The following is a 27,348-nucleotide window of genomic DNA, read 5'->3' as shown; positions in this document are numbered from 1 at the left end:
ATGCTAATGGACAAACAGCCCATTTCATTTGGGAAATCAAAACGTCGGATATAGAGGATACTTATGAATTCTTCAGGGAGAATAGTGCAAGTATGCCATACATTTTATTGTTGTTTTATTTTGTCAGTTTTATTCCTTAAACAGAGTACTCATCCTTTTATTTTTACCATAAGAATATTCATCACACTTTTGGCATCATTTATGTACATATTCAAACTGTGTTGCACAAGAAGTCTTTAGTGGGATGGAATCTATATCACTTTTCAAAACATGGTCAAATTATCATAGAAAAAGGTGAAAGAAATCCCTGGATCTGTGTTCTGTTTGGTATTTTGTTTTTTATTTATTTTTCACCAAAGAATGAGTATGTAAGTGAGGCTTAGTAAGGATAATCTTCGAGGACTGATGCGTAGGAGAGTTGAACGTTTTTAAGTAACACCCTTATTTTAATATGATCAAATTAGTAGATTATTTTAGGACCCTCAGAAACTAAAGAAATGGTCATTCCTTTAACTGCAGTTATTTCTGGAGATTGTCAACTTTAAAATAAATGGTTGCATTTTGAGTTACACTATTTGAAAAGTCCTTGTTTAATGAGTGTGAATTCGCAAGATTCACATAATGTTTTTAGGTGGGGAAAACTGCTGTGTGAAATTCAAGTATGTTAGCTCAATTTTGGGTCAACTAAGAATTGATTGTTGCTGATTGATCACCCAAAGGTGGTTCTGATCCTGGAAAGAGGATGTATGAACCTATTGAACTAATCCTTCATTTAGCTGTGCCTTTTTTCATTGGTGGGTTGATTGCAGGCAGCATAAATTAGTCCAGAAGATGTTAGGAGATGTTTAATCTTGCCAGTCAGCTGGATAATAAAATCAGCTGGATAAACACAAATAAAACCCAAACTGAAATAGTAGCTCAGTTTCATGTACACTCATTATGGGTCCACTAATTTTGCTGAGTATATATGTCTAGAAAACTGATAGGTGAATGTCTGATAAAACAGTATATTAGAATAGTTATTCTTTGAAAAGAGGAGACATTAGACAATACATCCTTTGGATTTCTCTTTCACTTGGGCTTGACACTGGGGTATGCAGCTACTGTTTCTTCTTCAGACTCAGCCCTGGCATCTAGGTCTGTGAAAAGGATAGTGGCCTCAATAACCCTCAAGATCTTTTTAACTATCGAAGGTGCAACATGTCTGGAACATAGTCCAGGTTTCTTGCAGTCCCTCATCATTTTTGTCACCCATTTCAGTCATTGTGGGCTGCTTCACTTCTGCTGAAACTGTGTGGCCGGTGTTTTCTTGTAGGGAGTTGTCTATTGATCTCATAGATCAAAGGGTAAAACAGCTAAAAAATCAGATTTTAAGCCCTGTGTTTTCTGCATGGCAATGATGTCTCTTACAGGAGTCCAGGCTTGATCCGTAGAAGATGATTACAACCCAGGCAGTCTGCTTTCTCTCCCTGAGGGACAAGGAGGGGTTTGGTTGACAGAACCCCGTCTACGTGGCTTGTTCTGTTGGCGACAGAAGCTTCTGCTGGGACAGCAATCATGCGAGAGTATAAAAATGCATAATTTGTAAATTAGTGCCTCGTTTGCATTGTTGAGCACCTTCATTTGCATGACCCTGCTGGCAGCAGCACACTGTTTAGACATAGCCCAAGTATACTGGTTTCTGTGGATTGTAGTATAAGGTGTATATCTCTTCCCCATACCTTGTAAGAAGAGCCTAGACATGTATATTAGTAGTAGTAGTAGTAGTAGTAGGCATCCTTCAGTCTGCATAGACTATGGATCGCGCCCTTTATAGTTTCAATTGAGGACTTCATTTACAGCATCTACTGTGACTATGAAGACCCACACGAGAGTGACAGTCCTTGCTGCATCTCTTGCAGATGTGGTGGGTGTCTGGCAAGTCCTTAGTGTGCTTTCTGTGCACTCGCTTCTCCTCTGCTAGCTGTCTGATCCTCATCTCGCCCTTTTGAAGGCCCTTGTGTAACCCCTGCCTCCATCTGATGCATATTGTGATCACTGGAACTGAAGTAAGAGGGCCATGTTCCATGGAGGAGCTGTTATTGATGAAACACCAGTAGAACAAGCACCATGGGGAGTTAATCTGGGATAAACTCCACTGAATAGACAGAACATAAAGTGGCCAGATGTCTAGTTTTTAACATTGTGAAAAAGGGACCTCTCCAGCCTGGTGAAAAAAACAAGTGACTGAGGGTCCGGGAGAGTAAGTGGGAATTGTGTGGGGTGGGGGGCAAGAGTGGTTGATTTTGTTCAGTCAGCAAGTTGGCAATGTAACAGAACAGCCCACAGAACTGAATTAAGTTTCCCTTGTTCGTCTTAATCTCCATTCCACTTCCCACTTTGTGAATGAAACATGGCAACAGGGTTTGAGCTGTGCGTTCTCTAATGCAGCAGCTGGTAGTGTGAGCCCAAAACCTGGATTTTGCAAGCACAAACTGTAGTTTAACAATACATAGAGTCAATAGAAGAGGGAGTTCACGCTGTACACAGACTTGGCAATGCAAGAGGATGATAACTAGATCACTCTGCAGATACAAAAATTGTATCCACACAAATGAGCTGCAAATACTCATGGATATAAAGAAGGTATCAGTGCCTTTGCAGTGCTCTAACGATAGCAGCAGGAAAGTACAACGATTATTTTATCTTACTGGGGACAAAGCAGAACAGAACTATGGAGCGTCACAGATCTTTCTCTAGAAGTTCAGTCTGGGATAGGGTGAGGGAGATAGGCCCCTATGTTACTACCTTAATCACACTGGCTGACACATGCAATTTCGGGGAGTTGACTAAAACAACAAGGGATCCTGTGGCACCCTAAAGGCTGAGGGTACATCTACATTTACTGGAGATCAATGCAGCTGGAATTGCATATCTTAAATCAATTTTTCTTCCTAGTCCAGACCTGGCCTAACAGATTTATTTGGCATAAACTTTTGTGGGAAAAACCCACATTGTCAGATGCATGGGTGGGTATTGTCCCCAGAATAGGGGTAAAGTGAAATCAGCTGTGAAAGCAGCTAAGAGGCTATTACACACGTCTGTTCTTCTGATTCAAACCCCTTGTTAGCAACCCAGCACAGACAGTGATGAGATGAAGGACAAAAATCCTGCTAACACTGAGAGACCTGTTACAGCCTGAAATATAGGGATACTGCTGAGAAGAGAGGTCCAACAATCAGATGAAGCAGACACTAGAGTTTTACAGGCCAGCCAACAAGATAGGCACTCCAGTGAGGATCCAATCATTAGAAGGAATGAATTAAAGGAGTCTTGAGGGGTGCAGTGACACCCAGATCATATCAGATTCTCCACAAAGAAGTGGCAGCGTCCCTTCAGAAGATGAAGTTTGGAAAAGTGACTGGTTTAGACGAGCTACATGTAAAAGAACTTAGCTGGGGAGGTGATACACATGTAAAAGCTCTTAGTGAGAGATTCTTAAGATACATTAGCGAGACAATTCCAAGAGATTGGGTGAGATCACAAACTGTTCTTCTGCCAAAAAATGGCAATCGAGAAGACATTTGCAACTATCAATCCATCTGCCTGCTTTCTCATCTTTGTAAGGTCTTTATGGCTAGGTCTACATGGCGGGAGCTATTTCGGGATACTCTGTGATACATAACTGCCCCACGTCTATGCAATGCTCCTGTTATTTCGATATATTTTTGAAATAATGGGCACACTATTTCAACATCCTTGTACACCTCATCGCAGGAGGGGTAAGGGATGCCTTGAAATTGTGCTTTGTTTTGACATGTGCCACTGTTTTGACAGAGCCACATGCCAGATTAGCCTATTTTGAAATTGATTTGAAATAAGCTATACAATTTGTGTAGCACAAATTTTGTAGCTTATTTCAAGTTTAGGCTGTTGTGTAGACGTAGTCTGTGAGAATGATCTGTGCCTTTTTTGAGGGCATTCTCGAGAAAAACATGGGAAAGGAACAGTCTGGTTTTCAGAGGGGTTTCTCTACCGTGGATCACATTTTTGTGGTCACACAGATGACAGAAAGGTGTAGAGAGTACAAGATCCTACTGTGCTTCTTGTTCCTGAACTTTAAAAAAGCCTTTGACTTGACAGAACAAAATGCAGCTCTAAAAGCTTTCCTTTCGCAGGGCATCTCTCCAGTGTATATTAAAATCATGCAAGACTCCATAGTGGATGCAACTACAGAAAGTGTGCTTTTTGATTGCCACTCGAGCATTGAAAGTTAAGAAATTCATAAAGCAGGGGGTACGTTTGTTTGCCAAAGTTTTTAGCCAGCATTCTGGAAGATGTCCTGTGGAGGATCAAAGTGAAAGATGGATTTCTGATTGCTAGCGAGGTTCTTCAGATGTTACTTTTCGCAGATGACATCATTCTAATTGCATCGAAATCTGAAACATGAGAAATCCTCTTCAGTGACATTGGTAAGAACGCAAAGGAGATTGGCCCAACCATCCACACTGGAAAAACTAAGTGGATGAAAGATGCATATTGTTCAGAGTACATCATGTAGCTGAATGAATGGATAGTCCGATGGATGGATCAAGTTACCTATCTTGGACAAGAGTTGCAGATGGATAATAAGTTGGGTCCAGCGTTGCGGAGGAGGCTGGGTTGGATTGCCTTCAGGAGTATGCATAGTGTTTTTGTCAATCCCAAACTTTCCGCTACCATGAATGCCCATCCCTTTAACAGCAGTCTCCTTCCTGTATTGCTGTATGGCTGTGAAACATGGAATATGACGCAGAAAAATAAAAGCTGCAAACTACTCAAAGAGCAATGGAAAAAAGTATGGTGGGTTTAGATAGATGACAGCATATTATTATTGATGATTTACATGGAAGAATTAGTGTTAATGACATCATTCAAGTTATGCATGACCAGAAAAAGAGATGTGCTAGTCATGTTGTGAGATTGAGAGACAACCACTGGACAATGTGTATACTCCATTGAGATCCATGAGATGTGAAAAACAGAGGAAGGCCTTCAGCATCTTGGGTGGCTCTATCAGGCAGAATTCATGGAAGGTCATGGACAAGAGTTGTGCAAAATAGGATGATGTGAAACAGTTGTGATCTGCCTGGGTGGTGATACTATCCACATTGTTGAAATCATGGATTTTTTCAAGTATTTTCCGGGTCACTCCTATTCCTGACCAAAGATGTCAAAAGCTGGCAGTAATTAATGTGTGGCACAAATGATAGTGCCAGGCAACCAGTCATATTATCAATAGACATGATTTAAAAGCAACATTCAGTATTTGATAGAGTAATTATGCAGACTACATCTTTCAAATAAACAAATTATATTTTTATAATAAAGTTTATGTAATGGTCAGGTTCAGTGAAAAATCCCAGCAGAAGTCTAGGGACTACTGTTTTCATATTGTTCTCAACATATGATTCTTTGGGGAAAAAAATTAAAGCAGTAGTTTGGTGGTTTGGTTCAGTTGGTCAGACATCAACACCACATGGAGTTCATTTAAGGATTTTGACATACTTCAGCTATGACTTTATACAGTGATATTTTGGGTGTGTCTCGAAAGTTAATATTTATGATTGTACATTAAAACTAACAGTACAGACAAATCAAACAAAACCCAGGAACAACTATGACTATTTGTAGGCTTTTGATTAGTGCTGGTTACTTCAGCTTAGCTCATTTTAGTCGTGTTACAGGCTGTAACTGATAACAGGATTTTAAAATATTTTTGGGAACTATCATATAAACACTGGCAGTACTGTAGCCACTGTAATAACTGGCTCTCAAGAGAATTAATTTTGTGTTTGCTGGCTCACATTTGCAGTGTATTGGAATGGTTTTGTGGTTTGTTAGTGCTATAATGTAGGAATTTACAATAGCATGTTCCCTGTCTTTATGATCAAATTGTTCTTTACCCTGTTGTGTACCCTTGTCCCACTGAGTTTAATTTTTAATCTGGAATAGTTGTGTGCTGTCTAAAGCATTTGTGAATATGTAATGTACTTCAGGCTTTTTTAACCCCTTTTAAGCAGCAGCGCTTAGTTCATAGTTCATTGAAGATTTGGTGATCTCTTTAAACATTTGAATGTTTTTATTATTTTACCATTTGTACACATTTTATTGTGTATAATCACAAGCAAGCATCAGAAAACTGTGTAATTGTGTGATTGTATAAAGTATAATCTTTCAGCAAGTTTATGTGGTCACTGAGATAAAAGTTTTTACATTCACCCAGGCTGTACAATAGATATTATTTTAATTAGTGATATTACATTTTTCATTTGTCCAACATATTAGGTTATACACCAATACTAGGTATCAGATGGAAAAGAATTAAAAATAGTATCTCAAGCATGTAACATTAGTCACGAAAGGAAAGCAAGAGGAAAAGAGGAGGACATTAAAGGCTATGTGCCTGTTTCAGAGAAAATAATCTCTTGTAATATTCTTGATAGCTGAATTATTTTATCAAGGATTTTCTAGTCTAGGACATATCTTTCAGAGGTGATTTTTTCAAACTTGGTTAAGTCATTGAAATTTATCATAGAAATATCTTTTTTGTTGGCTAGTTCATTTTGGGCAGGGCCTTTTAGAACATCTTTCATTGTCTTTACAGGTGTAACGATATCTACATTAAGGGTACTAACTTTTCCAATAAAGGGTGCCTACAAGCAAGTACATCTCTGTTAAGTTACACATAAAGCAACATACTTGTAACAAAGTCCTCAGCTTAACAGATGGCGAGACTGCACTATGAATAAAAGACAGGCACTGAAGACAAGGCAGAGAAACTATGGTTCAGAACAGGTGCTTGAGCAAACTCTGTGTCCTGGTTCAGTTTATGTTATCGGAATGTCAGAGAATTTTACTACAACCTCTATGGGGATACCTTGCACAAGTGTGGTATTTTGAAGTACTTCACATTTTTGTAGTGCAAGAATACAGTTCCTATGTGTGGCAACCTTTCATCCTTCTGTGTCCTCTTCTTTTCCATTTTCTTTCCCCCTCTTCACTGAGAAGATGGGTGAGTACAGTACCCTGAGGTATTCACAGGAATGAGCAGTTGCACATGGTTTTAAAATAAAAAAAAGTTTCAAGATGTGGTGCTAAGGAAATCTAATTTAATATGACTCCAGGGCTTTCATATTTATCTGGCTGAAAGTTTACCATACATATTATTGTCTTTCTGTCTCAAATTTTATATTTGATGTAGCTATTATACAATAGTTATGACTAATATTTTTTCTCTACAAAAAGTGAGTCACAGAGACCAGATGGCTCAGGGAACTGGGAATGGAGTAACAAAACTTTCATTTCTTGTCACTGAAACAAATCCAACCTAGGGTAGCAGTGACCTAAAGTGATCTGACAGCACTTCATGTTGTCAGTCTGTTTCCTCACTGAGCTCTAGATGGGTAAAATCAACATTGGATTGAGTAGAATCAGAGACAGTGTGACTCTCTTTTCTATATTAGGACTATCTCCTGGACAAGGTTGAGGTACTGAGGTAGAGTGTTCCTGAATTGGGAGGCGTAGAATCTGTTTGTTTGTTTGTTTGTTTGTTTCATGGACAAGTAGAGGACGTCAGGTGGCATTGTTTTTAGTCCAGCACTTTTCACCAAGTTAGTTTCAAAATAAGCAAGAGAGATATAGCCATTATAATAGTTCAGTTTTCTCCCTTTTTTTGCATCATGAGATTATATATATTTAATGCCTTTAGTCCATGATATCCATACAGCTGTTGATGACAATATTGGGATTGTAATGTACTGATTGTAATAAAGATATGACATCTAGAAAAGAATGTAATACAAACAATGTTATATGGTGTATGAAACATATTTTAAAATGTACTTCTTTGGGTCTTAATTTGGGAAAGCGCTCCTGTTCCTGATGCTACTTATGCACGTGTTTAAATCCCATTGAAGTCGATGGCACGTACTATATGGATGTGTTGTTTAGAACAGGCATTGACCTGTATTTATATGTATTCCTGATTTGTCCCTAAATAAGGAGGCAGGGGTGAGGAAAAATGGACAAGAAGCAGAGTGTCAGAGTTGGGAAGAAGGGCAAAACTTAAAAAAAAAATTAAAATGCATGTCATGGACACCACACACATCTGCATCTGTAAGAATGAACACTAAATAAATATGTTAATAGAAGTAAAGGAGACCTCTGAGATATAGAAATCAGAGGTAAGGAGGGACACAGTGAATGATGCAGACAGGTGTATTTGATCTGTGTATTTTACTTCTGCTTCCTACAAACTTACAAAAATTAAATCAGGGATTCCATCTTGTGGTGCTTATCATAGAATCATAGGGCTGGAAGGGACCTCAGGAGGTCATCTAGTCCAGCCCCCTGCTTCAAGCAGGATCAACCCCAACCTGTCCAGCCGGGACTTAAAAACCTCTAGGGATGGAGAATCCACCACCTCTCTAGGCAACACATTCCAGTGCTTCACCACCCTCCTGGTGAAATAGTTTTTCCTAATATCCAACCTGCTCATCTCCTCTGTAACTTGAGACCATTGCTTCTTGTTTTCCCATCTGTCGCCAGTGAGAACAGTTTCTCTCCAGCCTTGTTAGAGCTCCCCTTCAGGAAGTTGAAGGCTGCTATTAAATCAACCCTTAGTCTTCTCTTCTGCAAACTAAATAAGCCCAAATCCCTCAGCTGCTCCTCACAGGTCATGTGCTCCAGCCCCTTAATCATTTTTGTTGCCCTCTGCTGAACCTGCTCCAGCACATCCACATCCTTTTTATACTGGGGGGACCCAAAACTGGATACAATATTCCAGATGTGGTCTCACCAGTGCCAAATAGAGGGGAACAACCACTTCTCTAGGTCTGCTAAAAATGCTCCTCCTAATGCACCCTAATATGCTGTTAGCCTTCTTGGCTACAAGGGCACACTATTGACTCATATCCAGCCTTTTACCTACCATAAGCCATAGGTCCCTATCCACTGTACTGCTGCTTAACCAGTCAGTCCCCAGCCTATTACAATGCTTGGGATTCTTCCATCCCAAGTGCAGGACTCTACACTTCTCCTTGTTGAATGGCATAAGATTTATTTCGGCCCAGTCCTCCAGTTTATGCAGTTCACTCTGGATCCTATTTCTACCCTCCAGCATATGTACCTCTCCCCCTAGCTTAGTGTCATCCCCAAACTTGCCGAGAGTGCAATCCAGTCCCTCATCCAGGTCATTAATAAAGATGTTGAACAACACCGGCCCCAAAACCGAGCCTTGGGGCACACCACTTGAAACCAGCTGCCATCCAGATATAGAGCCATTGACCACTACCCATTGATCCCGACCATCAAGCTAGCTTTCTATGCATCTTTTAGTCCATGGATCCAATCCATATTTCCTCAACTTATGGGCAAGAACGTTGTGGGAAACTGTATCAAGGACTTTGCAGAAGTCAAGGTATATCACATCCACTGAATTCCCCATGTCCACAGAGCCTGTTACCTTGTCATAGAAGCTAATCAGATTGTTCAGGCACAACTTGCCCTTGGTGAATCCATGTTGACTACTCAGTCATTTTTCCCTCTTCCAAATGCTCCAAAATGGATTCCTTGAGGATCCCCTCTGTTATTTTCCCAGGGATTGAGATAAGGCTGACTGGTCTATAGTTCCCTGGATTGTCCTTCTTTCCTTTTTTAAAGATGGGTACAACATTTGCCTTTTTTCAGTCATCTGGGATCTCTCCCGATCTCCAAGAGTCCTCAAAGATAATGGCCAAAGGCTCAGCAGTGGCATCTGCCAATTCCCTCAGTACCCTGGCATGCATTAAATCCAGACCCATAGATTTGTGTACATCTAATTTTTCTAGGTAAGCTCTTAACTCATTCCTTCCCCACCAATGGCTGCCCTCCACCTTCTCATACTGTATTGTTTAGCACCGTCGTGTGGGAGCTGTCCTTGTCCATGAAAATGGGGGCACAAACTAATCAAGAAGGACCCAGTCTTATGAATTGTAATACTACCGGAATTCCTTGATGAATGTGCAGTCGAGGTACATTTTTTCTATTTATGAGGATGCTCTATATGCCATACAGTAAACCCTTGAAATGAGCAATTTCAAGTTGTGCTTAACTTGCATTAACGCAAGTTATGTGTAATTCAAAATCCCGTTCCCCCAGCCCTGGTTCAACCCCTCCCCCCGCCGCCCCAGTTCAAACCTCACATAACTCAAGGGACTACTGTACTCCAATAATTCATTTGGATTCAGCGTCATGTAAATGTAGATTTATATGACTTGTACCTGTAAAATTGATTAGCCTGAAACTATTATGAAGAGAAAAACAAGCTATTGCCTGTTTATAAGCTCTAGTAAAATCCTTTCAGTGTTACTTAAACAGCGTCAAAATGATGCTTATAGTCTATTTCCTCTAAAGGTATTTGTATGCCATACAAAATCTTAGTGAATAGGAGGAATAAGGTTGTTGGACTCTCCTCAGTGTGATGAAACCTAAATTTTCAGTACATGCCTTTGTGAAAGTACAGTTACAACTGCAATATTAGTATAATTGCCTGTGGGATGATTATCTGACTTGGTTCCAAATATTACAGTAGTATTCTCCTCATAGTTATCTATTTTCATCAAAATCTCTCTCTTCTATCACCATATTAGAATTCTGGGAACATTTTTTGTTTGCTGACTGTTTTTTTTTTCAAACTCTCAGCTAACAGATGAAATTTTCATCATTTCCACACTAATAACTTAGAGTTTTAAACTTATCCTCTCACATGGTGTGGGTTGTGTTAGCATACCCTGGGAGCTCAGAGTGACTGAAGTGCATAAATTCAGTATCACCTAATGTGTGGTCGTATTCAGAAGATGGCAGTATAGAAATGGCACTTTTTAGTCATCAGATCAACGCCACTAGAACATATTCTGTTCTCAGTTACATCAGTGTAAATTCTAAGGAACTGCACTGAAGTCATTGGAGTTCTCAGCATTTACAGACAAAGAGCAGAATTTGGTCCCTTGCATGTATTCTAACTCTTAGCTCTTTGCTTTTGTGACTAATGTAGTTGTTTCTTCTCTTTATTTCTGTTAGTACCATAGAAACAGCACAAGGAGAGAAAGTAAGCTGGATTGTATTCTTTCTTTTGAATCAGCAGAACCATTAGCTAATTTCTAGTCGTGCGGCAAGTCAGTGAAACCTGCAGTTTCGTGTATTAGTGACAATGGGATTCATTATTATCATTAAAGATATAATTTGACCCATAGAACCTTTATTATGGGTCATGCATGTGAGAAGGAAAGAACCCAGCTTGACTTTCAATTCCCAGACTTAAATTTGCAGAATTTTCAGGTATAAACCAGTCTTGTAAATTGACAACATTTTTAGTTGCTGAGTGACATTGTACCTGGTGATCCATGAGATTATTTTTAAAGTAATTTTTTCAGATTACTTCATGCTTTAGTGCATATGTAAGAGTTCCATTCTGTTTCATAGCAATTCTATCTTGAATATTGGATAATTTTACACAGTGTTTTCTGCATATATTAACTAATTTCCCAGATTTGTTTCCTATGGCTTGTGAGAATTTCAGTTTAAAATTTCAGCATGAGAAGTGTGTTATAAAATGCATTTCATTGTATACAAACATCCTAGAGTCTAATGCCTTTCACAATGCTTGCAGCTTAGATTTGCAGCTAAAATCACATTGCTGTAGAAATTCATGTTTCCTTACTACATCACCTCTTGTAGTATCTTAGCCAACTTTTTTGCTTCTTTCTTTTCATTCTTAAAACCTCCTGGTTTGCAAGAGTAAGGAGTGAGGTGATCAATTTTCTTCTTAATTTGTATAGTAAAATAACTCAGATTCAATACTGAATTTCTAGATTCTGAATTTTCTAAATTAAATAAATTATTAAATAAAAATACTGAGAGCCAATGATATTTTGAAGCTGAAATTTATGTTCAAAGGAAGCATTATAATTATCTAACATTTCTTGCTCAGAATACCTTAAAACTTAGCAGGCTCTGTTTTCCTTTTGTGATCTTAATCTTTCTGTAGTTGTTGAATCCAGGTTCATTTGTTCCTCATAAAACATTAATTTTAGAGGGGGGAGAAAGAAAAACAGTGTTTAGACAACGAAGAACTTCAGGGCTGGCATGCTTTAATGTAAAACTTTGTAGTTTGTAATAGCTTTTGACTAATCCCATCTCTTTTGTGAAGAATGCAGATAATTTTTTTTTTCTGGCACAGAAGAAGGGGTAACTTGATATGAGTCTGACACAGTGTGTTGTTTAGTTAAGTGCTTCCATCTGTTGCCTGCTGTTTCCCTTACTCTTGACCTCTTTCTTTCTTCCCCCTCCTCCTTCTTAGCCCCCCTGAGGAAGGCAAAGTTTGTTGAGAGCCCTCGAATCCCAGAGTCTGAGCTTGGCTCACCAACGCTCTCTTCAGCACAGAAACTGGACATTGATGCGTACTGCCCTGGTAAGCATGCATGCAAAGCCTCTGCATTAAAAGAGGGAGGACAGATTTTCCAGCACACACAGTTTCATTTGCATTGTGTCCCCTTTATTTCTGAATGATTGGTTGACCCTTCGCCAACCTAGTTCTATGGACTTACCTGTTTAGTTGGATGGCAGTCCAATTGAGATCTATACTTTGTCACTCATGACTTCATGCACATATGCCATATTCCCCCCTAAAAATATGAAAAAGGTTACTAAAGAACTGAATTTATGTGAATAAAAGCTGATCAGAGTAGGCATGTACTGATTTTTGTTACTGTCCTATCTTCAGAAATGCTGGAATAAAACACAAACTTCTGGAGTAGTCCATCATTAAATAATTTCATAGATAAGCACAAATTCGTGTATGTCTACTATTAAGTACATCACATTTATTACAGAGGTAGCCATATATGTTTGTACCCTGCAGAATTTAAGATCTCTAAAAGTATATGCATCTTTTTAGAGGCCAGCATCTTTCTCAGGTTGAATGCAGTTAGAACTGAAGTATTTTATTTCCTTCTGTGAAACCTTTATTTTTCTGACTTTTTGGTCAGTTCATTTTGTAAATATTTTCAAGCAGTGACTGACTGCATGCAGATGTGTGAATTCTGTTAAATCTTTATATAGTTGGTAAGGACTAAGTATCATTTCCCAGATTCTTCTGAACTTGGACTAGTTGCTTGGCAACATGATTAAGGTTGAGAAGATAGTTTATGGAGCTGTGTCAGAAATGTTACAGTTACTGCAGATGAGGCCTTAAATGATCAGGAAGTATTTGTTTTCAGATCTTTGCTGAATTCTACCATTTTCTTTTCTGGGTGATCAGTTATTTTATAAGCTACAGGGTTACATAATTGGTATATTCCTATGACAGGGTAAAATGTTATCAAACACTTCCAAATAGTATGTGATCGTATAGAATCTTGCCCTTAGAATCATGTCCAGGGAGAGAATGTGTCAGTATTTAAGTCAGTGTCAAAGTACAATATCACATTTGTCAAAGATATGTTTAAACAAAAACAAATGATTAGGTGAAAAGCCTTGTATTGCACAGATATTGAGAGAGAATGGCTTTCTTTAGTGCAATATGTTTGAAATAGAATAAAAATTCTTAAGGGAAAAATGTTGAGACTGCATCCATATACTCAGAGAATGCATCCTGTGAGACTATATTTACTGTGAGAACAACAAGAAGTCCTGTGGCACCTTACAGACTACCAGATATTTTGGAGCATAAGCTTTCATGGGCGAAGATCCGCGTCATTGGATGCATGAGTGGGGGAGCAGGGATATGAAGCGGGTCTTCACCCACGAAAGCTCCAAAATATCTGTTAGTCTATAAGGTGCCACAGGACTTCTTGTTCTCAAAGATACAGACTAACACAGGCTATCTCTCTGATATATATTTACTATGAACACTGATCATTCTTTCTAAATATATCAGTCATGTATTAGAATTTACTGATACAACTTTTGTGAAATTAATACCTTCTATAATCACAATGCGAAAAAAACCTATCACAGCTGTATCATAAAAAATGGGAATTGAACTGTGTAGAAATTAAGGACTATTCTTGCTCTCTCAAATTTAATATGACACAAATTTTGAAGGATGCAGATGCTCACAGAGGCCTATCAGGGACAGTAAGTGCTTCTTTGACAGTGGAGCCTTGTATTTTATCCTCTGTTCTGCTTCCGTAGCTCATTGATAATGTGGATTAACATTAAAAATGTGTGAGGATTCTCAGCATCTCAGTAACAGTACAGTGTGCTTTAACCAAAAAAAAAAAAAAGGCAACTTTCTGTAGTTATCCATGAAAGGCACTGGGTTGGAGTAAAGTAAAGACAGAGCGAGTAGATTATGGGAGGCCCAGAGGACTCTTTTTGTGTACAGCTACATGTCAAGTTATCTGTCGGGGGCGCCTGACCCCCTGCTGCCTGATTGCACATTTGGCATCCAGCAGCTCTTTCAGCAGGGGAACTGCAGTTTATTGGGTCCCAGAGAATGCAGAGTCTGAAGGGCTATGCAGACTTGAAAGGAGCAGTTATTTACATTTATTTTCAATCAATATGAGAAAAACTTCTCAATAGAAATAGAACAATCTACTGAGGAAGGACATCTGAAACTGAGGCAGCCATTCTCACAAAAAGGGGAGTTTCTATAGTGTGATTTGCTGTTTCCTCCCTCTTTCCCCCCTCATGCCTTGGAACTTGAAAGCAAGGTATGTACATGCAAGCAGTACTTCATGGGTATTTACTCTTTTCTTTTGTGGTAGAATTGGGTTATGCTTTAACTATGGCGGTCCCGAGTTCCTGCTGTGAAAACAGTGGTTACCTAAAGGCCGGATGTCTTGCTTTCTACTAATAAATTTAAAAATACTCTTAATCTTCATGAGTTTCTTCTCGATAGAATACAGTTCTTCTTACACTTAGGTGTTGTAACTAACCCACTTTATTATAAATACTTTGAAAGATGGAACTGACAAGGCATCTAAAGCATTTGACTGTAAACCTGATCCTGTTCTGACCCATGCTCTAGTGAAATTGTTTGTGTGAGGGGAATATGGGAACTGAGGGTGGAAACCCACACAGAGGTTGTTAGAAAATATCTATATTAAAGTAGACGTTAGTTTGCAGTTAGGAACATGAAATATACAAACCCTGGCATTGGTGTTGGCATATGTGATAAGAGGATGGATTGATGTGTTCTATTTTGTCTGTAGATTTATACAATGTAAAAAGAGCACTAATTTCTTCCTTCTAGGTGTCCTTCACATAATTTAATATATCAAAAAGTCCTGTCACTGTTACTTAACATTGGTGATTGCAATCAGTCTGACCCACAGTCAGCATATTACAGGCAAATTAAGTATTGAAAGAATCTCTTTTCTGCCACTAACTGTCAAAATTTCACCACCTCTGCAAATGCTGGAAGGAAAAGATGAGGCTTGAAATAGGCCCTGGAGATCATACCATTTGGACAACTTTAAATAGGATTGAGTAACACCAGAATTTGAAGTATTGTCACTTAGAACACTGTGTCAGCTGCTTATTCTCTATTGTACTGAAAAGGGCTCCAGCTTTCCAAACACAGAGAAGTTATTGCACAGGTAGGAAGGGCATATAGAGATTTAGAAGTGAAAAATAACCTTTCAAATTTCACCTGAAAACCTATAAGCCACTACTGCAGATTGTGGAATGCTAGCAAAATAAACTCACTCTATGGCATTCCCACTTACCAGACAAACATCTGAACCCTGCACCAGTCTCAGTTTCAGGTATTTATGGGCTTGTCTATACTAGGTCCCTACTTTGAAGGGAACATGGTAAGTAGCGTGTTGGGAGTTTATTAATAAAGTGCTGCAGTGCCTATGCAGCACTTCATTAAGCAAATCCCCACCCCCACGGCAACATCGAAGTCTTAAAAATGTTGAGGAGTAAAATTCTGAGGAGTAAAGGAACTTCAAAGTACCCGGGCACTTTGAAGTACTGGCGGGTGCGCTGCAGCTAGATGGGAGCTGGCACTTCGAACTTATAACTTTGAAGTTGCCGTAGGGGAGGAATTTGCTTAATGAAGTGCTGCATAGGCACCGCAGCACTTCATTGATAAACTCCCAACACCCTACTTACCATGCTCCCTTCGAAGTATGGAGCTAGTGTAGACAAGCCCTAAAAGATGTAGCTGTAAGTGAGACACATTATAGGGTGCATCTACACTAGCTGGCTACTTCGAAGTAGCCGGCACAATGTCGAAATAGCATGCGTTGCATCTACATGCACCGTGTGCTATTTCGATGTTGAAATTGACATTAGGCAGCTAGACATCGAAATCTCTATTCCCATCTGAAAATGGGAATAGCACCCTACTTCGAAGTTGAACATCAAAGTAGGGCGTGTGTAGATGATCCGCGTCCTGCTACTTTGAAATAGCAGGGTCCTCCATGGCAGCCATCAGCTGAGGGGTTGAGAGACGCTCTGTCCAGCTCCTGTGGGGCTCTATGGTCACTGAGCGCAGCAGCCCTTAGCCCAGGGCTTCTGGCAGCGGCTGCTGCTGCAGCTGGGTGTCCAAGCTGCGTGCACAGGGTCTGCAACCGATTGTCGGCTCTGTGGATATCCTGCTGTGCAGGTTGTGTGTGTCTGGGAGCGGGCCTTTAAGGGAGCGGTTTGGGGCTTTGCTGGCCCCTTATTTCGATGGGGAGCACTTGTGTGTGTGGACGCTCCACATTTCCTTCCAGGGCAGCTCCTTTCGACGTTCTCTGTCGCTACTTTGACGTTGAACGTCGACGGCACCAGCCGTGGAGGACATGTAGACGATACGCGTCGAAGTAGCCTATTTCGATGTTCTTACATCGAAATAGGCTACTTTGATGAAGTGTGCTAGTGTAGACATAGCCATAATGATGTAACCTTGAGGTGACAAAGATATGGAAGACGGTAACAATATCTGCAATTATAAGAAATAACCACAGTTTTTGGTGTATATGTGTTAAAAAACCATCCTGAATATTTCAGAAATCTGATCTTCTAACTAGGTTCCATATAGTTCAAACCTGTACAGCAAGAGATGAACATACATGCACTCTCAGACAGTTGGTATCCTGATCCTACCCTCTGGCTGCTTGCCTTTGTCAACAAGGATCACTTCAGTTTTTATGTGAATGGAGCTTTAACTAGCTAAACCTCATTTTGCCTTCATTTCAGGCAGACACTGAATAAGGTTAATGTTGAGTATTATATTCTTCCTTATTAGTTCTGCCCCTCAGAAAACCTCGGAAGGATCCTTGGAACTGTAAGTCAGTTTTCTGAGTCCTTTAAGGCAAAGCTGTGTCTCAGTTCAACTCTGACTCTGTTGAAGCAGCAAGGAATTCTGGGGGTTGCATTTCAGGAGATGAGGGTATTAAAGTCTATCACAAGGAATACTGGGAAAGAAGGCAGAGGAGCTCCCTATACCCCAACAGAGATTGATTTAAGAAGGGGGCAGGACTTTCACTACTTTTGGGAAAGGCTTGGCAGGGGTAGAGACCCAGGGGGATAAAACCTGGGGAAGGAGTTGATGGCTGGAGAGAGCTTTCTAAAACTGACAAGAGGAAGAATAAGAAGTTTGAGAGGGGAAGTCTGCACAAAGACTGATGGAGTGGGAGCAGGTTGGAGAGAGACAAGGGTCCATGGGTAGTTTGGAAACTGTTGCGAGTCTTGCCCTACATCACACAGGAGTTTTCTGTCATTGTGCATGTGTACAAAAATACCACAATAAGGTAGCTATGGCAACCTTAATTATGGCATGCCATCACTTTTGAGATATGAATTTTTCAACTTGAAAACAGATTAAAGCAGGGTTTTTTTGTGCAGGTACTTGCTGGTATTGAGTCCCGGTACCACAGCAGCCCCAGCCATGGGATTGGCTGGTGGGTAAGGGTGGGGAGATGACTGAGTACCAGCTTCTATTTTTTTTACAAAAAAGTGCTAGCTAAACACTTTTTTGGTATTAATATGATTAAACAGACCTAAATGGGTGCATCATCTCGAGAACATTAAGAATACATAGAGAAAGTGGTTGATCCTAGCCTGAGTTATATAGGGTGGTAGAGAAAAATACAATAAAGAGAACTATCTGCCCCTATAAGAATACAAGGATATTTTTATGCACAAAATGTTTCCATGTTTATTTGAAATCACTTCATTAGTTTTTGACCTGTTTAAACCCTCTTCTCAAATGTCTGTGTTCTCTGAAGGACTCTACCAGTTACTGTCAAGATGCAGGTAAATCGTGAAGGGTGATTATTTTAAAGAAATAGGAGACATTTGAGTAAGGGTAACAACAATTTGAAATTAAATCTGTAACAAGTAAACTAATAATACACTTAACGGCAGTTTAAAGTAGTAAATAGCAATGAGAGGAGAACACGGTCTACCATGTATATAGAAATTCTCATTTTAATTTGTGGTGTCTAGAGGTGGAATTGTGCTCAGTGTTAAAAAATGTTTATTTTTGAATGTTACGCAATTTCAGCACATTATGAGGGTGTGATGTCCTAAGTAAATGTTGACCTCTGGTTTGCACTGGTACCATGGAATATTTCTTTTGATATGTTGCATATGGGTCATTGTAGAAAGTTAAATTTTGGGGAGGAAGAATGCGAGAATAAGAAACTCGTGAGAGATGGTGTATTTCTGTTAGTAGGGGCTCTTCTGGCAAAAAATTTCACTTTCCATGTCATTATTTTATAATCTGAGCCTTCTGTCCGATATACTTACCTTCTTCTGCACAGTGAAGAATATGAATTAAGTTCTTTAAGAAGTAGCAAAAACAGTTGACATTGAGGAGTCGTGTGGCACCTTAAAGGCTAACAGATAGGAGTATAAGCATTTGTGGACAAAACCCCACTTCATCTGTTACGTCTGATGAAGTGAGATTTTGCCCATGAAACTTTATGCCCAAATAAAATTGTTATTCTTTAAGGCGCCACAGGACTACTTGTTGGTTTTGTGGATACAGACTAACATGGCTACCCCTATGAAGTTGACATTTGAAGTAAGAGCAGATTTTGGTCCAGTTGTTAAAAGTGTCATGACAATATTTCAAAATTGTCCAATCAAAGATGACAGCGAATGGTTTAGAGTTTTTGGAAAACAAAAATTCCTCTGAAGTGTAGCGCCAGGTTTAATTTTGTAATTGTAATGATGTTATTAATTTAGGGTTAAATCTTGCCCTCCTTTGTTTGTGAATGCGTTTTTTGTAGAAAGAAGATTAGACTCTACATTCTTTTTGGTACCCGAATGGGCAGGATATGCTTACTGCTGTCTTGAAAGTATAACCAGTCCTCCACCCTCCCTTGACCCTGTTTGTGTGCTGCACTCATCATTTGATGAAAAGGTTTATGTGCTAATCCTGGTCAAAAAATAAGTGAACTAGAAAGTATTGCCTCAACCTTCCTAAACCATCTTCTGTTGACTGGCAGTATCACAGGGACCCAGTGGACAGCCAGCTTATCTGCTCTGCCTGACCTCACACAGACACACCATGAAAGAGCAAGATTTTGTCTTCAGGCTTCTCTTATTCAAGTGTGAATTATTTTTGCATTTATGATTCAGGATCTAATGATATTGAATAGAATTTATTTATTTTCATTGCATCTCTCTAATGCTGATGGTTAGACGTAGCTTCCTTCATTCAATATGTGCCGTATGGTTCTGTAGTTCCACCCAGTGTTTTTAAGGACCTCAGCCTTTAGATTACTTTTAGAGACAAAGTTTGAAGAAAAAAAACATGCCACCATTTTTGTTTATAAATGCTCGGGAAACCTATTAGATGTGTCTGAGATGGATAGTGCTTTCAAGCAATTGCCTTTTGTGTTAGATCAGTGCTTTTTCATGATTTATTACCTTGTCATGGCTTTTCAAAGGTTAGCCATGTTATAGCATTATCTTTTAATTTGATTCGATTCTTATTGAAGATTTTAGGACACAAATCTTAAATACTTGGTCAGTAGATGTTTTGCTTACCTCACGGTAAGATCAAAGTCATGTTTTCTGATTCATAACTGAATTAGATATTCCAGTGTGTAGCTCTTCCATTAACAATGAAAGGCAATTCACCATCACTGATTTGTTTATGTTTAACCTACTATTAGATATTTTTTCTTTTCTCTTTGATTTAAAGAAACATGGGGACTGAAATTTCTGTCTGCTCTATCTCTTAATTTTCAACATATAAAGTCCATATGGTTCTTAATATCTGGATCTGGATTTAGATTTTCACAACAAATTGTTTAGTCTTTCTTAAAAATGCAGTAAAATAAATACAAGCGACGTAGCTCTCACAAGAAACCCTGCAATAACTAATAAAAGGTTAGTTCCAGAGAAGAAATAGGTTTCTGTTCTTCACATGTGATATGATGGTATAAACAGTGAGTGAAGAGAAGGGAAAAAAAAACACTTTAAAGATTTAAAACATGTTTTGGTTTTGTCCCGTGCTTTAACAATGGAATCTCTGCCAGTACACCTCACTTGGAGTGACCCTCCATCCAAAACTATTGCCCATCCCTGCTTTAACCTGATGAAACTTGACAAAGGACTTAGACAGCTGCACTTATGAGTACATGCAGTGGATAAACAACTCAGCCTAGTCTATTGAGCATTCTTATCGACACAGAAAAGGCTCTGGATAAGCATTTCTGGAAATAACATTGTATGTGCAGTTTATTGTTCACATACTATCTTTAGCTCTACTTTCATACCCTGCTGTTACACAGTGTGACTATTAAATGGATTCTTAAACAGCTTCAAATAAGTCTGGAGTTCTTCCAGCTTCATTTTATGATCTAATAATAACCAATGCTCTGTGTAACTTGGGACTTGATGTCACAATCATAACTCTGAAGACGTTTTCTTTATAAATCCAGATTTAAACGCTTTGTAAATAATTTTCAAAAAATACCAAGGCTTAGACATTCTAAGAAGCCTAGATTAGAATGGTATATATAAGCCTTTCTACCAACAGAATTTCTGGCAACCCTATGCCCTTATCCGCCTTTGTTGGTAGACTCCAGACAACTCAACAACAGTGTTCTGCTCCAGCAAGTAGGGGTGTTTGTTTTCGGTACCTGTCTTGAGACATGTTAGCTTTCTGACACTGGTGCTTGGCTGACTAGCTACTTCATGTGGACTTCTAATTTGCCACTAAATAAATATATAGGCAGACAAATTGTTGCAGACCACAAAATTAGCAAAAATGTTTTTTTTGAAGCTGTCCATGGGAAATTTGTCTTCCTGTAGGTTTCGTTTCCACAAGCAGCAATGGGAACTCTCCTAGATTTTGCTTCACACAAAAGGTGAACATGAACTCAATAACAAATGTGGTTTTCTTGTTGTGGAGCAGTCATCTGTATTTCTTTTCATACTTCTTGTTAGTGGTGATGAGAAAGATCAGACAAGGCATGGCCAGAATCATTCTGCTCGCTCCAGCTTGGTCCAGAAAAAGCTGGCATACAGATCTCTAGGATCTTCTATTATTTGTAACATATTGCTTATATGTTCATTGTGATGGTGCACACTCACCTCTTGTGATCATTTCCTGTGGGCTGAGTGTGAACCTGTACTCTCTCTGCTTGTGGTGACCTCTCTTAGCTATTGTCCTGGTTGGGGAGGAGGGTTGAGGGATGGGGCTTCAGTAGCTTGGCCTTCCAGCTCAGTCGTACAGACCAACTCATGAAGGATCCAGTAAACCCCTTACACTCATCTATGGCTTTCTCTTGTCCTAGCTGTAAACCTTTGTATCATTCCTCATTTAGTTCTAAGTCCAAGTCTCCAAAATTCAAAATACAGCTACCCACACTTTCTTACATACATTCATAGAATCATAGGGCTGGAAGGGACCTCAGGAGGTCATTTAGTCCAGGCCCTTGCTTCAAACAGGATCAACCCCCACTAGGTCATCCCAGCCAGGATCTTGTCAAGCCGCCACTTAAAAACCTTGAGGGATGGAGAATCCACCTTCACCCTAGGGAGAAGACTAGGGGGAGAGGTAGATTCCTTGGAGGGTAGAGAGAGAATCCAGAGGGACCTGGATAAATTGGAGGACTGGGCCAAAAGAAATCTGATGCGGTTCAATAAGGAGAAGTGTAGAGTCCTGCACCTGGGGTGGAAGAATCCCAAGCATTGTAACAGGCTGGGGACCGACTGGCTCAGCAGCAGTACAATGGAAAGGGACCTAGGGATTATGGTAGATGAAAGGCTAGATATGAGTAAACAGTGTGCCCTTGTAGCCAAGAAGGCTAATGGCATACTAGGGTGCATTAAGAGGAGCTTTTCAAGCAGATCTAGAGAAGTAGTTATTCCTCTTTATTCGGCACTAGTGAGGCCACATCTGGAATATTCGTGTCCAGTTTTGGGCCCCCCAGTATAAAAAGAATGTGGATTTGCTGGAGCAGGTTCAGTGAAGAGCAACAAAAATGATTAAGGGTCTGGAGCACAAGACCTATGAGGACAGGCTGAGGGATTTGGGCTTGTTTAGTTTACATAAGAGAAGACTAAGTGGTGATTTAATAGCAGCCTTCAACTTCCTGAAGGGGAGCTCTGAAAAGGAGGGTGAAGAACCTTTTTCAGTGGTGTCAGATGGCAGAAGAAGGACTAATGATCTGAAGTTGAAGAAGGAGAGGTGTAGATTAGATATTAGGAAAAACTACTTCACCAGGTGGGTGGTGAAGCATTGGAATGCATTGCCTAGAGAGGTGGTGGATTCTCCATCCCTTGAGGTTTTTAAGTCCTGGCTGGACAAGGTCCTGGCTGGGATGACTTAGTGGGGGTTGATCCTGCTTGAAGCAAGGGGCTGGACTAGGTGACCTCCTGAGGTCCCTTCAAGCCCTATGATTCTATGAATGTGATTCTGTTCTGTAAACTAAACAAGCCCAAATCGCTAATCCTATCCTCATAGGTTTTGTGCTCCAGCCTCTTAATCATTTTTGTTGCCCTCCGCTGACCCTGCTCCAGCACATCCTCATCCTTTTTATACCGGGGGGCCCAAAACTGGACACAATATTCCACATACCATTTGGAGTGGTATAATGTCAGAAAAGTTAAATAGAAATTAGTCAAAGTCACATATAATATATGATCATTTATTGCAAAAAAAACTATTAATAATCAAAACCAAGTTAGATTCATAACCTCACAAAGCATATAATTCATTAGATATTGCCTTCCCTGTTTTGTATTGTGAATATCTTCTTTTTGTTCTAATATATGGTGGAAGATTCCTGCTGACGGATCATCTACACTTTATTAAGTAGATGTCTTGACATTTCTGTACCAAGATCCTATTAATAATTAAAGGTTATTTTCCCATTTTCTATAAAGATGTATTGGCAATTAAATCTGTTCTGGAAAAGATGACATGCTTTAAAGTATGATGCAGACTAAGCACTTTGGAAAGCATAAAGATCTTTACTCTTAATGATCTTTTGCAGAACTATTGACCTAAAAAGTTATGGCTATAATTAAGCCTAGATGTGTAGATTTATCTCTGCCTCTCTTAAGGAAACGTCATTGTTAATGACAAAACACTAGTTTGAAAACACTGCAGAAGTGAGTGAGAAATGAGGCCACCAACTTTGCTAGGAGAAGAAGAACCGCTTAGATTTAACCAGAAGGCAGAGATGGCCAGTTTCAAAAAGTAGGCAAGGAAGGGAACAGATCCTCAATGTAATCCTAAAAACATAAGAAGGCTTTTTATAAATATATTAGAAACAAGAGGAAGACCAGGGACAGGGTAGGGCCATTGCTCAGTGAGGAGGGAGAAACAGTAATAGGGAACTTGGAAATGGCAGAGGTGCTTAATGACTTCTTTGTTTCGGTCTTCACTGAGAAGTCTGATGAAGGAATGCCCAACACAGTGAATGCTAGTGGGAAAGGGGTAGGGGTTAGAAGTTGAAATAAAAAAAGAACAAGTTAAAAATCACTTAGGGAAATTAGATGTCTGCAAGTCACCAGGGCCTGATGAAATGCATCCAAGACTACTCAAGGAGCTGATGGAGGTATCTGAGCCTTTATCTATCATCTTTGGAAAATTATGGGCGACAGGAGAGATTCCACAAGACTGGAAAAGGGCAAATATAGTGCCCATCTATAAAAAGGGGAATAAGAATAACCCAGGAAACTACAGGCCAGTCAGCTCAACTTCAGTGCCAGGAAAGATAATGGAGCAGGTAATTAAAGAAATCATCTGCAAGCACTTGGAAGGTGGTAAGAAACAGCCAGCATGGGTTTGTAAAGAATAAATCTTGTCAGACTAATCTGATAGCTTTCTTTGATAGGCTAACGAGCCTTGTGGATAGGGGAGAAGCGGTAGGTGTGGTCTACCTAGACTTTAGTGAAGCATTTGATACGGTCTCTCATGATACTCTTATCAAAAAACTAGGCAAATGCAATTTAGATGAGGCTACTATAAGGTGGGTGCATAACTGGCTGGATAACCGTACCCAGAGAGTAGTTCTTAATGGTTCTCAATCCTGCTGGAAAAGTATAAAAAGTGGGGTTCTGCACGGGTCTCTGTTAGGACCAGTTCTATTCAATGTCTTCATCAATGATTTAGATATTGGCATAGAAAGTATGCTTATTAAGTTTGCAGATGATAGTAAGTTGGGAGGAGTTGCAACAGCTTTGGAGGATAGGGTCATAATTCAAAATGATCTGGATAAATTGGAGAAATGGTCTGAGGTAAACAGGATGAAGTTTAATAAGGACAAATGCAAAGTGCTCCACTTGGGAAGGAACAATCAGTTTCACACATACAGAATGGGGAGAGACTGTCTAGGAACGACTACAGCAGAAAGGGATCTGGGGATTATAGTGGACCACAAGCTAAATATGAGTCAACAGTGTGATGCTGTTGCAAAAAAAGCAAACATGATTCTGGGATGCATTAACAGGTGTGTTGTGAACAAGACACGAGAAGTCATTCTTCCGCTCTACTCTGCGCTGGTTAGGCCTCAGCTAGAGTATTGTGTCCATTCTGGGCACCGCAGTTCAAAAAAGATGTGGAGAAACTAGAGAAGGTCCAGAGAAGAGCGACAGGAATGATTAAAGGTCTAGAGAATGTGAGCTATGAAAAAAGATTGAAAGAATTGGGCTTGTTTAGTTTGGAAAAGAGAAGATTGAGTGGAGACATGATAGCAGTTTTCAGGTATCTAAAAGGGAGTCATAAGGAGGAAGGAGAAAACTTGTTCTCCTTGGCCTCTGAGGATAGAACAAGAGGCAGTGGACTTATTGCAGCAAGGGAGGTTTAGGCTGGATATTAGGAAAAAGTTCCTAACTGTCAGGGCGGTCAAACAGTGGAATAAATTGCCAAAGGAGGTTGTGGAATCTCCATCGCTGGAGATATTTAAGAACAGGTTAGATAGATGTCTATCAGGGATGGTTTAGATAGTACTTCGTCCTGCCATTGGGGCAGGGGGCTGGACTCGATGGCCTCTCGAGGTCCCTTCCAGTCCTAGTGTTTTATGATTCTATGATTCTATGAAGAACAGCCATATTGGGTCAGACCAGAAGTCCATCTGGCTCAGTATTCTGTCTTCTGACAGTGGCCAATGCCAAGTGCCCCAGAGGGAATGAATTGAACAGGTAGTCATCCTCTGTCATCCATTCCCAGCTTGTGACAGTTGCTCAGGACATCATCCCTGCTCATTCTGGCTAATAGCCATTGATGGACCTATCCACAGTGAATTTATCTAGCTCTTTTTTGAGCCCTGTTAGTCTTAGCCTTCACAGTAGGTAGGTAGTAGGTAGCAGCAGCCAATGCATAGCTGAAGACTTGGGATATAAGGCTACTATTGATGTGTGGATAAAGTAATAACTCCCCATCAACTATTTTCCTCTATTTGATCTCAGAGACTAAATTTATGTTTAAAATGTACATGGCATATTCTTTTCATCTATTTTGTTTGTTACGGTTCATTTGTTTTGTTCCCTCTGTACTTTCAACCCCTTGCAGATTGAACCTTTCTAATCCAGAACACTTATCTGGCAACATATGGAATCAAGCATGATTTTAATTAGCCAGATGACCACTTCTCACGTGTGGACGGGTTTCTCATGGTCCCATACAATTTGTTTACAGCCACCATTCCTGGTGCTCAATGTTTTGTTCTTTTATTTAGTGGTATTTTACCCCAAATGTCTTCCAAGAGCTGAGTAAGCAGTGGAAATGTCGATAATGTGCTAGACAATATTGACCTCCCATGTTCCAGCAAATTCTCTCATTCAGTACCAGACAGGTCCTGAGGGTGCCAAACAAGAGAGGTTCAACCTGGTGTAGTTTCTGGTTTGCCAGCCAAGTACTTTCATTGTAGTACATTCTTAGATTGAGAAGTTCTGGGTTCATAATTATTTAATGATAGTGCTCCAGTGGGCTATATATTCAAGAGGGAGCAATGGGTATTCCAGTGCTATTCACCCTCAAAGTTATAACCAGTCCTGGAGCTTTGTAAGACACCTTAGACAGTATCATTTATTTTACTGATGGAGGTAGCTGACATCTCATCAAGAGCTGACATTATAAAGTAGAAGTTTGGAGAAATGCTGGGGAAAAAAGTTTCAGCAAGAATGTGTGAATAATATTTCTACCCATTTAGCTGACACTTGAGGCCCTGGAAACAAATGATAATGTTCCAGAATATCATCAAGATCCTGTGTTCCACTTGGTACTAAATTAAGAATTGCCTCTTCCCTGGTGGGTTCCTGTACTCGCTGCCCCAAGAAGCAGTCATTTAAGGCATTGAGAAACTTTATCTCTGCATCTCGTCCTGAAGTGACATGCACCCAGTCAATATGGAGATAATTGAAATCCCCTATTTTTATTGAGTTTTTTATTTTGATAGTCTCTCTAATTTCCCTTAACATTTCAAAGTCACTGTCACTGTCCTGGTCAGGTGATTGATAATATATCTCAACTGCTATATTCTTAATAGAGAATGGAATTATTATCCATAGTGATTCTATGGACGATTTTGATTAATTTAAAACTTTTACTTCATTTGATTCTATATTATCTTTCACATACAGTGCCACTCCACCACCCACATGACCTATTCTGTTCTTCCGATATATTTTATATCCTGGTATGATTGTGTCCCACTGATTGTCCTCATTCCACCAGATTTCAGTAATGCTTATTACGTTAATCTCCTCCTTTAATAGGAGGCATTCTAGTTCAACCATCTTATTAGTTAGACTTCTAGCGTTTGTGTAGAAGCACTTTAAAAAATTGCCACCGTTTATTTGTCTGCCCTTCCTTGATGCATTAGATTATTTTATATGTGAGTGTTTCCTGTCTGATCTGGCACATATTGTATCATCTCCCCT

General features: G+C 39.7%; 1 protein-coding gene across 1 annotated transcript in view; it reads left to right on the top strand.

Moving 5' to 3' along the window:
- Window positions 1-27,348, top strand: part of TANC2 (tetratricopeptide repeat, ankyrin repeat and coiled-coil containing 2) — a 703,794-nt gene that overhangs the window by 441,699 nt on the left and 234,747 nt on the right. The window contains exon 7 of the mRNA XM_074978796.1: window positions 12,359-12,469. Within this exon, the coding sequence (XP_074834897.1) occupies window positions 12,359-12,469 (111 nt within the window). The remainder of the gene's footprint in view (window positions 1-12,358; window positions 12,470-27,348) is intronic.

Source organism: Carettochelys insculpta, chromosome 28 (genome assembly GCF_033958435.1).
Source record: "Carettochelys insculpta isolate YL-2023 chromosome 28, ASM3395843v1, whole genome shotgun sequence".
NCBI classification, from domain to species: Eukaryota; Metazoa; Chordata; order Testudines; family Carettochelyidae; genus Carettochelys; species Carettochelys insculpta.
This window is presented reverse-complemented; position numbering and strand designations above follow the sequence as displayed.